We start from the raw sequence: 14796 nt of genomic DNA, 5'->3' as shown, positions 1-14796 counted from the left end.
ATTACAAGGTCAAATTTAATCCTCACAAAATGAAAGCGGTTGTTTTGATAAGGATTTAAGCTCCAATGAAGCACAGCAACGTTGTTTAGCTTCTGATGCACTTAGTAGAAGCTTACTTCTGTCCTTCTTGCACAACCTCCAGACTCCCGGAAAAAAATAATCAACGCACAGTTCGGCCGCAGATAGTCAGCAAATTTGTGGCGCTTAATGAGGGGCTGCTTGGAGGGTTTAGACTGATGTTAATTTGTTTTGTTTTTGTTGTAAACTGTGTGTCTGTAAATAATGTGTAAATGACAAGTCGTCCTTGCATCCCAGCCGGGCCGGGCCGAGCCGGGCCACACACATGGACTGACACAGTAACACACACACACGGATGTACACACTCATTACAAGCAGGCCCTTTCAGCGGTCCCAGTGATCGCAGTGCCAAGCTCTTTGTTTAGAATGCATTCATGGTTTGGTCATTATTTGCAAGCCCAATTTTGGAGGTATAAAAAAGAAAAAGACAACGTCTTTCATTTTTAGTTCTTCAAAAAAAAATGTGGACAGGGAGAGCTTTGAGTGACAGCTTTGTTATAACTCATCAGCTGACGCAATTTCGGGATGACCCACCTCTTTAAAGATATAACAGGAAAATACACAAACTTAAATTTTTTTTTTTTTTAACCATGATGGAAACTTAACAAAAAGGAGAATATGCAGTTTTCATTGGATTGTTGACAAATATCAGCGGTTTTATGCTTTCCTGTTTGTCATTAGCAAATTATTTAACTGACAGTTAAAATGCAGCATCAAAATTTTTTTTGAAATTGTCAGCAACTTCCGATCTGACATTTAGGACCACCTAAAGCCAGATGGGTTGAGGTGAGAGCAGATTTGATCATCTCTGTCAAGCTGCTCTGTCACTCTTTACCAAAATGTTCTGCCACTTATTGTGTGAACAACTTGCAAGACTGTAAATGTCTCCTAGAAGACAGTTTGCTTCTAATATCTTAATGATTACTGCATCTCATTCCTTATATGATTCACTTCAGCTTTTGGAGCAACGATAAATATGCTTTAGAACTTGAAAGATCATAAAAAGTACTTCTTTCCTACCATAACTCAGCCTTGACAGTTGATGCAGTTAAGTTATTTTGCCTTTCAAAGAATCTTGTTCACCGTGCATCCTCGATTACAATCGGCTTGCATAATCTTTGCTCGTTTAGCAGTGAGACTGATGACTGCTGGAGCCAGAGTGGTCATTTCACTGTACAGCAAGTTACACAACTCTCTAAACACAATTACAGCTTCTCAAGGAACCTGAAAATCCAGAAAAAAATGGAGCCTACACATCTCTGCACAGCCACACATGTGCGGCGTACTGTATGTAAACACCCACACATATGCCTGCAGAAGCACATGTACAAGTAGAAACGCACACGCACAAACACTGTACGGCCACAAGGGCAGCCTGCTCACAACCGCTAATGCAAACATGAGTTAATATTAGCCGTCTATAAAATGGCAGGTCATATTTTTAAAACACGGAGCGGGGTCACGAACTGCTGCATAAAAGACCATCATAGTTGTGAGCTGGAGCTGCTTGGCTCCAAATATACCCCGGAGTCTAAGTTCAGACCTGGATACGTGCCTGCAGGGTATTTTTGGGTCGGTGTTTACAGGTGTTTGTTCAGTGGCAGCAGTGCCAAGAGGTTAGTAGGATACCCACTTTAAGAAGTTCAAATACACTAAAGTCCATGTTGTTGAATTTATGGTTATTTTAACCGAGGACGGCCGGGAGCGAGGCTTCTTAGAACAGAAGAACATATTTAAGTCCCCCAAAGTGCAACATCTATTGCAGTTATTTTTACAAAGACCACACCTCAGAAAATTGTTCAGTCATTCATGTAAAACTGAAGAATGATTGAGTATGATGAGATTGTTGCTTGGCTCAGATGCAGACCGGTGAAATGAATCAAGAGACCCAAGATGACGAGACTCGCAGTGAGGGGAAGCGTCCCATTTTTAAAATCCTCAGACTCCATAACAGAGACTTTTAGAATATGTGGTGCAACATTTCTTTATAGTAAATCTGCATCTGCTGTAGAAATACAGAGTGATGATGGTGCAGGGTTTAACAAGCTCTTTTATTGTCTAAATAAAAAACACAATTCTTATCTCGGTTTTAGTGAATGCACTTCACCCTCAGCCATAAATGCCACAAATTACTGCAGCTTTTCGATTTTTTTTTTTTTTTTAACCTTGTAGACATGTCCATATGGTCCTTGTTAACATGTTTTTATATACGAAATAAATCCGAAGAACCAATCCTGCCATTGTGCAGGGTTGGATTTCCATGTCACTATTCTCCTAAATCGGTTTCTGGTTTGAGAATATTCGGATACCAAAATTACTATCTGGATGCTGCCGTGGCGAACGAATATTCGGATATTCGGGATTTTCGGGATATTCGGGTCCAGGTCTACCTAAAGGATGCACTGGTGTAGAGTCACATTGGAGCCATTTGGAGGCCTGAAAGGATTATTTTCATGGAGAAATTAAACTTGTAAATACATACAAATGGATATATGTAAGTAGGTTTTTGAATTAAGGGCACGTTTTTTTGCTTGTCCTCCCGATTTTTTTTAACCAACTACTGTCCTTCCTTGTTGATGTTGTTTACTGTGGGCCTATGTGGGTTAAGAAGTGCTCTGCGCTATATCTGTCTTCTCAGAACTTAGACCTCATCTTCCTTCTGTCATCCTTCCTTTCTTGAACCTTCTCTCCCTCCCCCTTCTTCCTTTGTAGTTTTCCACTAACCTCCATTTGTCTGCTTTTCTTCCTCTACAGGTTCTCCTCTGTCCCTCTCGAAACCGATCCAACCAGACAAATTGCAAAAGCGATCTGAGAAACACAAACCATGGCTGTGGCCGGATGTCCGGATTATTTCCTGCATCATCCAAATTATCAGGTAAATCTCAATTTCCAGGATGTGATTTTCTTAAACAAAAGCAAAGGTAAACTCTTCTTTTAGTCTGTATTCTTTTGCTATCCTAACAGCTGAACTGGTGTTTGTAGAGATAAAATGTTGCCATTGTTGACCAAAAACAACTATCTGCTTAAAATTTGAAACCCCAAGTAACCTCTAAAATTACAAAATGCAACGAAGGGAAGCTTCTTGGAAATGTGAAGCTGGATATGATTGTGAAATCTGAACTTTGTGCCTGTGCAGTCTAAGAACATGAACAATTTGTTTTTAACATGGGATTCTAATAGTATTCCATCCAAGAACTGTGCAATGTTTTGTAAATTTACTTCCAAGATTTCTAAGAAATGGGGAGTTCTGGAATCAGGTCACACCAGTTTTGTGTTAACAGTCCTGCCATTATCAGCTTTCATTCATCAGCTCTTTAGATGCTTTTAACAATACATTTGACTCAGTAGTTTTTACATCTCGTGGGTCATGGAAGGATGGTCTGTGGTTGTAGTTTGTCCTGTTTAGTCTAGTCCTGACTAAAGAGAGTCAGTGAACGGTAATGACTTGGCTACAAGATTCTACTGAACTCACAAAGAGCTGCAAGGGAATGCATTTACTGTTGGTACAACAAAAGTACAAAACTGTCTTCTTTTGACCGAAACAGCCCCCAGTAATGGCTGCTCTTTTTACTCAGATTCCATTAGCTCATACACACAAACACAGAAACGAGGACTTTTTGAATTGTGTTGTATTTCGTTTTGTAATCAGAGTGTTTTCCGTGTGTAGTACTAATTATAGTTCAGTTTTTTTGGCAATCATGACGGTCAACAGTACCTGTAAGCTTAACGGTGTTGCATAAACATGAACAAACAAAACCAAGCAAAACCTTCCGTTGTTTCATAGTCGAGCCCTGATGCTCACCTCCATATTGCAGGAGCTTTTAGCACTGAACATGGGTCAGCTTGGGGACTCTGACTAGCCTTAAGGTTTTCTGCAGTTTGTGCTGTAGTGCTATTCAACCACACAGGCCAGCCTTTGCTCTAACATGTGCAGTGAGCCTTGGAAGCCCAATGACCCTGTCGCCGGTTCACCAGTTGTCCTTCTTTGGACCGCATTTGCTAAATACTAATCATTGTGTGCCGGGAACAAAGCACAAGACCTGCAGTTTTGGAGAAGCTCTGACCCAGTGATTTTAGCCATCACAGTTTGACCCTTGTTAGAGACGCTCATGGTCTTATTTCCGATGCTTCCAACACATCATCTTCAACAACTGACTGTTCATTTACTGCCTAATATATTCTGCCCCTTGACAAGTGTCACCTTAATGGGATAATCAATGTTAATTTCCATCACCTGTCAATAGTTTTATTGTTGTGGTTGAGTACTGAATATAGAGAGTCAGGTAGTTTGGCTAGTTTACTTGTAATTTACTCTTAATTTGTTAGCACAAGTTTTTGTTTATAATCCAGATTAATAATTCTTTCTGTGTTTCTTGCATGCACTACATGGAATGTACAAAGACGCTTGATTTATTGCTTTATAAACTGAGACCTCTGAACATCAGCTTCCATCCTGATGTGCTCATTTGTGTTATCGAGTGACAGACTTGACGTGGACTTCTGAGGTTTTAGGTTCAGTGGATTTGTTCATGCCAGCCTCCACAGAGCAAAGGGCTTCTAAACATTTGGATTAGAGGAGTAGCACTATTAGCCCAATCAGAAGCTAGTCTGTTGTCTGCTCGTCATCTGGGGCATGGTTTTATTTGTGACCTTTGAACCCAGAGCAAGGGGATAGACTTCAGTCTGCCTGAATCTTCTAGATCTCCACACCTTAAAGAGACAGAAACTAAAGATTTGCTTGAGGCACTGTATTTGTATGTGCTTACATATGTGGTGGAGTTAAGTCTTGGTCACCAGTGTATTATTGTTTCTGTGTATCTGCCTTTTGTAATGAAGGATACATTTAATAACAAAACATTATTTGAAGAGCTGAGACAACACAAACAAAAACAGAATCAATATACATCCTGTCCAAAGACAGTCCAAATAGAAAGCAATATAAATATACGCAGGGTAATCTTCTATCTGCTTGCCTTTTGCACAGATCCTTGTAGCGCCCATTCTCTCAGACACACAAAGCCAACTTTAAGCATAACATTTATCTTGTCATTTGGATTAATTCAATGGAAAGCAATTAGGGATTTTTTTGGACAAAGACTACCCTGATGCTGGAGGCTGCAAAGCTTTAATATCTTAATGGAGTGAGGCATCATTTAGTGCTTTCATCTTTGCCAGGGGTTTGGGTGGGTGCTGCTGGAGCTGCAGTATATAGAGGTTAATGTACACACTTGAGTGTACACTGACACACACACACATGCTCAGACACACGCACTCGACTGTTTGCAAAGCATTCAGCTATAACAGATGCACCTTGACTTGCTGAATGAGAAAACCCATTCACTGTGAAATTCCTGGGTTATGGAAGATTTTCTCTGATAAAACTGCTGCAGCGATGCAAAACAGATTCAAGTGAAGATAACATTCATGCTAAACTCCAGGGATTATATCACCACTTTAACCTTGTTTCACCATGAGTGGTAAATAATGATGTGTGTGTGCACAGCAAGACATATCTGATGAGGTCAAAGAAGTTAGCTAGCGGCAGAAGGAATAATCCAGAAACTACAGTACCTATAATTCATTTTATTAAAGCTATGTACTAGCTGGGCCTTCATCTCATGTACACCTGACTAAACCACAGACTAGAATGTAATGTAAGCAGAAATCTGTGTCAGATCACTGGACAGACGAGCATGTTCGCTGTTAGTGAGATAACCTGTTGCATCTGCAGCTGCATGTTAACAAGATTGTGTAGTGTTTCTCAAAGCCTAGCTGTATTTGCAAGTATTGAGATATTTTATTTGTTTTATATGCATTTGCGGAAAGATTTCACAAGAATTGTGTCTCGATGTGGAGGCGAGGTTACTGAATTAACACCATCAACACTGAGTCTGTGTTTGACTGTGATGATTTGCACAGTACGAAACTGTACGTTCATTCACCCTCCACCTATCCACGCAAGGTTGCATAAGCCACAACATTAAAACCACCAGCCTAATGTTGTTTAGATCCCCTTGTGCCACTGAAACAGCTCAGACCCATAGAGATGTGGGCTCCATAAGACTTACCAGGCATCGAGATATTAGCAACAGACTGGAAGTTGCAAGATGGGTTTTTTATGGATTGTTTTTCTAGCACATTCCACAGATTGGAGGCCAACTGCCCAGATCTGTTGTTCCTCAAGCCATACCTGAACAGTTTTTGCAGAGAATGTTATTTTGCTGAATGAGGCCACTGCGATCTGGGAATGCTGTTGGTCGTAATGTCTGTAGGTGATCTGTAATAATGATTAGGTAGGTGGTACATGTCACATGATCAGCAGGTGTTTGCCCACACTGCCTCCACTGGCCGATCTGATGTAAAATACAATGTAACATTGTGGAGTAGGCCACCTTCTTCCATTCCTCCATGGTCCAGGTCTCACACTCATCTTCACATTGTGGTTATTTTGGCAGAGGATAGGGGTATGCATATGCACAGGGCCTGACACTGTTGATTTGAGGGTCTTGTTCTTTGTACAAGTTAAAGTATATTGTACAAAGACACACTTCTAAACTTATGAGTGATGCCTTTTGTCATTCTCTTTATTTACATTTGAGCTATTACTATCTTGTTAGTCTGACTCCCTGGATGTAAATGGTGCATGTCAGTCTACCATTGCCGCACAATTCGCACAGCTCTCCTTCCACTAGCTATGTGTTACTGTTTTAACAATCTGGTTCAGTATAGGGAACAACAACCTCCAGGCAGCAACCTACATGCTGTAAATTTCAGGTTTTGCTAAAGACTTGGATTATGAAATTATGCAGCCCTGCTAATTTTTCCAATGAATTATCAATTGTGGTGACAGTGCTCGTGTTCCTGCATGCAAAACAAATTCCCCATCACTATTTTCAGTGAATACCGTTGGTGCCTCCTGTTCTTAGCCCCACATAAGATGAAAGGGATTGGTTTAAAGAAATACAAACAGAACTTTTTCTCCCCTGTAGCAAGATGACAGTAAGGTACAGCCAGACCATTCTATACTGTGGTAGAAAATCGTCTGGTTGTAAGAGGCTACATCTCTGACAGTGTTTTTATTATTATTATTTTTCATTGCTCCTGAATAGCAAAATGCTTCTGTTTTGGTATCCTTATGCTCATTCATTTTCCTGCTTCCAGTACATCAACATCAAAAACTGACTGTTCACTTGCTCTATAATATTTCCAACCCCTTGACAGGTTAGTATAGTTTATCACTGTTACTCGCTTGTCATTGATATTTTTAAACATTTTTATTTGTGATTTTAAGATCATGATGTAAACAGAAGCCTGACTTTTCTTTTCACCTCTTTCTAAGATTAGTGCTTTATTAGTTTTGCAGAGGGACCAGCTGCAAAAATGGCATATTAGCTTTTGCTAATACCTTTCATTTACAATGAAAGGTATACAGCTTTCAGAAATATTGCCATTTTCCTGCTTTCTTCTTTTTGTGTTTTTAGGCTTTTAAATGTTGCCTGGTCCATATATTTACAACACAGCTACTCATTGTATACAGTTTGCATCTTTACTATGGAGCTATATTAACAACTTGCTGTATGTCACAGTATGTGTTTTATTTCCATGTTAGTGCTGGAAATAGCCAGTGAATATTTCAGTAAGTAAGAAAATTTAATGGTAAAAACAGGCAAAAGGTGAGTGCATCAGTGGATAAAAATAAGTGTGACGCATGCTCTTCAGGATCTAGTAGAAAAAATCCATTCAAACAGCAAAAAGAAGAGAAGTCCGAGGCACTCCGAGTACCTAAAAGTCCTTTAATAATAGTTATTAAAGGACTTTTAGGTACACGGAGTGCCTCGGACCTCTCTTCTTTTTGAAGTAAGAAAATTTGTTTTGCTGACACCCTATAGAGCTTTTCAGGAATCTGGCAAAATGGCACAATAAAGGCACTTCTAACAATAGTTCATCTTCTACATTTTAATGGATTGATTTAAATTAGAACTAGTCAGACCAAAGAACATTATAAAACAAAAATCACCCATGTTGTGTGGTGATATGTCACTTCCCAGCTTGTCTACAACTCACCTGGCTTTAATTACAGCTACAGCTGAGTTTCCACAGTACAAGCAAGTAGTTAAGCAAAACACTGGCGCAGACATTAGCGTGACCTCCTGATCTCATTCTGGTTAATTATGTAAGAAGGGATTTCCACTTGCTGCTGACTGTTCATGTGCTGTTTGTTGGACAGGACTAGTTAGGTTTGTGCCATTGCTGTTAGTTGGAATTTTTGACCTGAAGCAAGCCCGAGACATGTGTGTCAGATTTCCACATCTTTAAGCCTTCTTAGAATATTCAGTTCCAGGTAAAACTGTGATTGTAACATTATACAGTTAAACTTGAAGGGCAGATTGCAGTGAAGTGTGTCATACTCTGGAATGTTCTGAGTGCACTTTTGGTATTTTTATAGCCAGACTCAGCTGATGCACCCGTGACACATTTATAGTATACCAGGAGGGATTAGAAACTATGCATTATCAAACATTATAGGGAAACAGCTGTTTTGTCTCAGGAAACCCCACAGTTAATCTAATTTGGAACGATCTGTATCAGTTAGTGTTGCTTTTCACACCCACATGTGTATGCTTATAGTAATTAAATATTTGGACCTCCTGGCAAAAAAACCTAAACTATATAGCAATTCCCTGGTTACTTGCCATTTAAGTAATAAACAGATGTGTGATTTTTCACAAAAGTTAACATGTGCATCTTCAAGAAGTCTGTTGTGGATAATTTGCAGGGCGACTGGTGGTTCATAATTTCAAGTTTACAACATTATTCCACTTAGAGTAGAGTAAAGGAGAGAGTTTCGGGTAGCACCTACTCATTCATCCTTATTCTCTCCAGCCGGCACTAATATCACAATAAGAATGCTTTGATTTATGTTTGATCACATGTCAGCTGTTGGGTAACTGTGGAAAATGAGTGAAAAGATTAACAAAACTTGCATGAAGCAGTTTACAGTAGGGCTGGTCCGAATAGCAGTTTCTGGGCTCCGGATATTCGGGCCCAATTAATGACGAATATCCGAATATTTGGCTTGTCCGCGTGGGGGCATTCTGAGTATTCAGATCTCAAAATTAATATTCGGATACCAACACAACAACCGAATATTCGGATATTCAGGTCCGGCCCAGGTTTACAGGATGTCATGTAGGTGTAACTTCATCAAATACAGTGACCAACATAATCTGAAAACACAAGATCGCTCAGCAGTTTTCTGGTGGAAGACGCATTCTTTCTGTCACACTAGTGGTGTTCAGCACATGAGTGATAAAGTAAAATAAGTGCACAGTTGTAACTGTCCGAATGAGGAGCTTTCAGCTGACTTCCTCTCTGCAGTCAGCTCTACTGTTTAGCACTTCTTTGTTAAAAGAACCAAGAAAAGCACTGCAATTTGATCTTGAATAATCTCGAATGAAGTTGAATGAAGTGATTTGCATCAGCAAAGGGGTTACTGATTCACACCTTTACATCAGCACACATCTGCACCTCCCAATGGGGGGCCATCCTGGAGTACACTGAAGGAAAATACATATTCATTCCCTGTTCTGAGCCAGTGTTGCAATAGAGTCTGACGTATTGTTATGGATCCATTTCAGCTGTTCCTTCCTAGCCCCTTTGTAAGTCTAGTCTGTTAATTAGTCTGACCTCCTCTAAAGATGTGGCTTTGACTTGCATCTCAGACTTCTCTCTCGTGTTTGAGGCCCAATCTCCAGACCTTTGTGGTCATCCTGTTTTCCCTAAACCTTGTCTCAAGCCTTCCACTGACCCCTTTTAAAAAGCTCAACCCTTTGACTCCTGTTTGGAGTTCCTTTCAACTTCATCAATCTGAAAGGGCTCTTATATGCTCCTTGTCAAAACTTGGTCCCTTAGACTCTTAGACCTGCTTTGACTGCTCTTAAAGAACTTAAGCAGCATGTGTGTACATCTGTGTGTATGTGCTTTTGTGTCTTTGGAAACGAAAGAGTGTGAGAGAGGCAAGATGAGAAAATGCAAGAACAAAGATAAAAGAAAAACATAAGTGTATGTTTTTTCTTTTCTTCAGCAGACAAAAAAAGTCCGCTTTTATATATTACCTTATTGTGTCTCTGCTCTTTATTGTCTCGGCCTTATAGGATCCAATAAAATGGATTCAGAACTAGTCAGTGGAATGCCTGAGGGTTATGCAAAATATTCTGTCCATTGGATTAAATCCCCAAGTTAACATTCTGTCAATTGTCTATAGACGAATCAAAAGCTGTCAGTTTCTTTTTTTCTTTCTTTTGGATAAGATCACAAAAGAATTCAAGGTGTGCATGTGTGAACCCATTTGCTCCCAGACAGTCATGCAAAGCTGCATTCAAGACCAGTGTATGGTGTGAAAGAGTCACAGTGGAGCTCAACCATGACCACTCAGTCCTGAATTCGCACACATGTACCATCCCACTAACCAAACAGTGTCCCAGTGCTGTTTGGGTGACTGGGCAGGGATCAGTCACAGTCTGGTAGCTGGACCCCCAGACGGTACGTGGCGATGACGGGGTGTGCTATGTTACAGGAACAAATGGAGTGATGCGGTGCTTATTTCATTTACTTTTTTATATCCAAAATCAGGTTAGTCCCATTAAGAGCCAAAATCTCCTTTTCGGTCCACAAAGACAGCTGGAATTCAAGACAATACAGAGACGGAACAATGCAACGAAATGATTGGATGCAGTTGGGTTAGCTGGTATAGAAGAGAGGTTGGGGGCGGTGGTGGCGGACAGCCATATACCGGCGTCGTGCATCCAATTCTACTCAGTTTGGTCAGAACTACGGTACCAGTATACACCGGAGAAGAACACAAAGTTCTTTTCCAATATAATTCTAATGAAAAATTGCAGGCAAATTGATGATCATTCATTTCCAGTCTTTTTAGTCGAGGAATGGAGACATCAGGGTGGAATTCTACTTCAAGCTTTATTCTCACAGTGAGTCAATTCTTTTTGAAGTGCTCATTAGGCCTCTTTAGCAGTTAATTAAATTAATTCATATTTGAAGCTTTAAGAAAAAGAAACCTCTCTATCATCTAACTTCTGCTTGGCAGCAAAAGTGGCTAATTCAAGATTGTAATGAAGCAGTGTGTAGCAAAGAGACACAACTCTGGCAAAATCCTTCTAAACTTTTTCCAAATGCAGCTGGAAATAAGGTGTTATTTGCAGTGTTTTTGCCTTGCTTTATTATTTAGGAAAAAATGTGTGTGTAAAACACTCAACAAGCAAAACAGGGCTTAGTATGAAGACTGATTGTTTTAGCAGTTAAAATTTGTAGTGTGGCAACTTCACAAATTTCCAGATACAAGGTACCTTTGCAGAATAAGATGATGAGCACATTATATCATCATAAACAAACATAAATCTGACGTTCAGTGAAAAGCTTTAATCACAGAAATTGGGCAGAATTATATCTAGAGAGAGAGAGAGGGGAAAAAAAACGTGTGGAAGAATCCACTTCTGCCTGCATTGTCTGTCAGTGCTCTAAATGAGGCAGAACAAGCAACCGCAACAGCTTTTATTACAGCATCAGAGGAGGTCTGCTGTGTATGACACACACACACACACACACACACACACACACACGTCAGTTGTGGTGTTTTTCTGAACACAGTAGTCCGCCCTAGTACGTCCTGTTCCCTCTCCTGCTGTTAGATCCTGAGTGGGACACTAGTCTACACACACACACACACACACACACACACACACACACACACACACACACACACACACACACACACACAATAAGTTGTCATCCTCAGTAGTTGTAAATGCAAAAACAAATCAAAATCACATATGTTTATACATAAATAAACATGTTTGCTCCTTTTTTGTGATTTTTTTTTTCCCATTATGGAACAGTTTTGCAGTAGCTGGAACGTTTTGAGTCAAACCAGGACGCTGTGATTAAACTGATATCTTGACTGCTTTTCGCGTGCGCTCTGTTCTGCAGTTTGATCATGTTCACACATGCAGTGTAGAAAAAGAAAAGTTCATGCTAACTAAACCTTTTTGAATTTGTTGTAATTTATGCGCGGTTTCAGAAAGTCGTCTTTGTGTAGTTGTGTTTCGGTTCCTGATCCACTTAATTTTACCTGTTTAAAAACTTTTTTGTTTGACTCCTTCAACCAACTTGCTTATATGATATTTCTTTTTTTTTGTTCTTTTTTTCTCTCTCTCTCTCTCCTTCTCAGCAGGATAACATCGACCGATCTTCCAATCACAGACAGGCTGACCTCATTGGTCCGAGCTTCCAGCAATCAGCCAATCAGAGTTCCCCTAACCATCAAGGTTAGTCTCAGCTGCCACTTGATATTGCTGTGTATTATTGTGCACAAGTGTGTGTGTGTGTGTGTGTGTGTGTGTGTGTGTGTGTGTGTGTGTGTGTGTGTGTGTGTGTGTGTGTGTGTGTGTGTGTGTGTTGTGTGTGTGTGTGTGTGTGTGTGTGTGTGTGTGTGTGTGTGTGTGTGTGTGTGTGCTGATGCTTGTGTGTCAGACACGTTCAATAATCTCTGGTTAGAGTTGTGTTGTATGACATAGATACTCTGACATCAAGTTACCTTTGATTTCACATATGTGGTGTCATATGAGCTTTTATGCTACTGGGATTTGCACTTTTGTACATGAGCTCACTGCATTTCTCATATACTGTCATACATCAGAGAAGAATGAAAGGCCACAGAAATTCTTTGAACGTGGAACACTGTGTCTCTCGTTTCAGTACAGTGTGGAGGACGGCATGTGTTCATTGTCCTTCCACTCGGCCAGGGGAGGGTCGAGGATATAATATATATTTGGGTCTCTTCCGCTGTAAACATTTCTGCTGTTCAAAGGGTGATCTGCATGGACACAGGGTGCCATTATAATTACGCTGTCTATCTAATTGTGCCATACAGGGTTCATCCATGACAATCGGAGCATGAGATTTAAGCACAATATTGGCTCAGCATGGGAGGTAAGGGTGGGGAGTCTGTGAGGACTCAACCAGTGAATTAGAACGCTTGGCACTGGCATGGGAAATAAATGGAGCAGAAATTACATTGTCATTTTTCAGGATCAGCCAGGATGGAGGGAACTCCAAAAGGAGCAGAGAGGCAGAGGAATTGGGATGACTTTAACTAAGAAACATTTTTGTTTACACTAACCACATAATGATAGTTTGAATGGTACCCAGATTTTTTATACAGTACATTGTGCCAGACATGCCTGATTAAAGGGTTGTGGTTCTGTGGACTGTTTAGATTTGGGACAGATATCCTTCACCTGTGTCTCATTCTTTATTTTTTGAAGCGTATCAAACAGCTAGTTGCAAATTATGGCCAAGATGCCACCATTAATAAGAACTTTTACCATTTTTGGTGTATCTGTCAGGCCATTTTACATGCTCTGTATCTGTTTACTAATATCTCTGATGTTCATATCGGTCTGATTATCCTTGCTGAGCTTGTTTTCCACACGTTCATTCTAAAATGGCCTCAATAGAGCCACTGCCTGCATGTTCTGTTTGCTATAAAACCATAAACAGTCATTCACAAGCCAGTATTTGATGTCAAGAAATAGAAATTGCTTCACGTGATATTGCAAACAGCTGAGCTATCCCTGTGGCGCTATGCTGTGAATTTACTGTGAAATGTTTAAAGTTTAAGCTACTGTACATAACGAGAAAAATGACAAGGCTGCGTTGTCCTGTGACACATGTGAGTTCTCTCTGTCACAGATGCGATGTCACAGGCTTGCACTGTGCAAATGCGTTCTCCTCTTTGTTGTTTCTCCCAGATATATGCACACGTCAGAGGGATTTCTGTTGTGTAGCTGGACTCATAGAACTTACTTTGTGCACCACATATAAAGGCCACATATAAAATTTGGAAATATTCAAACAGGAGATCAGTACAATTCCCTCTGTCTTGTTTTCAGATGCCTAGTGTCAGTAAATAAGATAAGACGAGTCGTTTATGTAGTTCAGTTGTTCTCAGAAAGGAAGGCGTTGGCATTAAAGATCAGTTAGATATGAATTCCTGAACTTTACCCTGTACTTTGTAATGATGTTTTGTCTGGACATGATTCTGTCCTTATGGAGCACATAAAAACTTGTGGTGAGGTGTTTAGAACTGCTTTCCTTCCTGAACTATAGTTAAGATGAGCTGGCGTTGTAGTCAGTGATTAGTTTATTGTAGTAAAGAAAAAACTTAGTCAACTGCAAGAAGACATCATGTGACCATGTGTAAAGGTTGTTTGGTAATTTAATTGGCTCGTATCTCTGAACATCATGTACTGAGATTTCTGAGGTGAGGAAGGTGCGTCCTGTTCCAGTTCCACTAAAGATATCAAAGTAGGGTAGGTGTAGACTATGTACGTTTTTATCTGTGAATTTTGTACTTGTTGAGAGATAATTCCATGACACTGTGCTGCAACGCTTGTTGGCAAAATGACAGCTACCACTGCAGCTAATGTGACTGTACAATGCCTGATTGAAAAGAGATTCACTCGTCAAGGGAGGTTTAATGTATGTGCAGGACTGAGCGGAACTCCAGCAACATGCGTCAGACCTTCACTGGTTACATGGATGTGAGCATTGTTCCTGGGGAGGCAGGGATAGTTGGGAGTGGGGGGGGGGTGCCTCAGATGAGTATGCAGCTGCTAGGCAACAAATCCCATCAATGGTACC

General features: G+C 40.3%; 1 protein-coding gene across 3 annotated transcripts in view; it reads left to right on the top strand.

Annotated features, from left to right (window-relative positions):
* Window positions 1-14796, top strand: part of grb10b (growth factor receptor-bound protein 10b) — a 75712-nt gene that overhangs the window by 12285 nt on the left and 48631 nt on the right. For 2 of the 3 annotated variants that reach the window (XM_051957002.1, XM_051957000.1), the window contains exons 2-3: window positions 2833-2953; window positions 12323-12419. In XM_051957002.1, coding sequence (XP_051812962.1) covers window positions 2903-2953; window positions 12323-12419 — 148 coding nt within the window. In that variant the 5' untranslated portion in view covers window positions 2833-2902. The remainder of the gene's footprint in view (window positions 1-2832; window positions 2954-12322; window positions 12420-14796) is intronic. The other variant, XM_051957001.1, reaches the window with a different exon arrangement.

The sequence above is a fragment of the Acanthochromis polyacanthus genome, chromosome 12 (assembly GCF_021347895.1).
Source record: "Acanthochromis polyacanthus isolate Apoly-LR-REF ecotype Palm Island chromosome 12, KAUST_Apoly_ChrSc, whole genome shotgun sequence".
In the NCBI taxonomy this organism is placed as follows: Eukaryota; Metazoa; Chordata; class Actinopteri; family Pomacentridae; genus Acanthochromis; species Acanthochromis polyacanthus.
The sequence above is the reverse complement of the archived record's forward strand: the minus strand, read 5'-3'. Positions and strand labels throughout refer to the sequence as shown.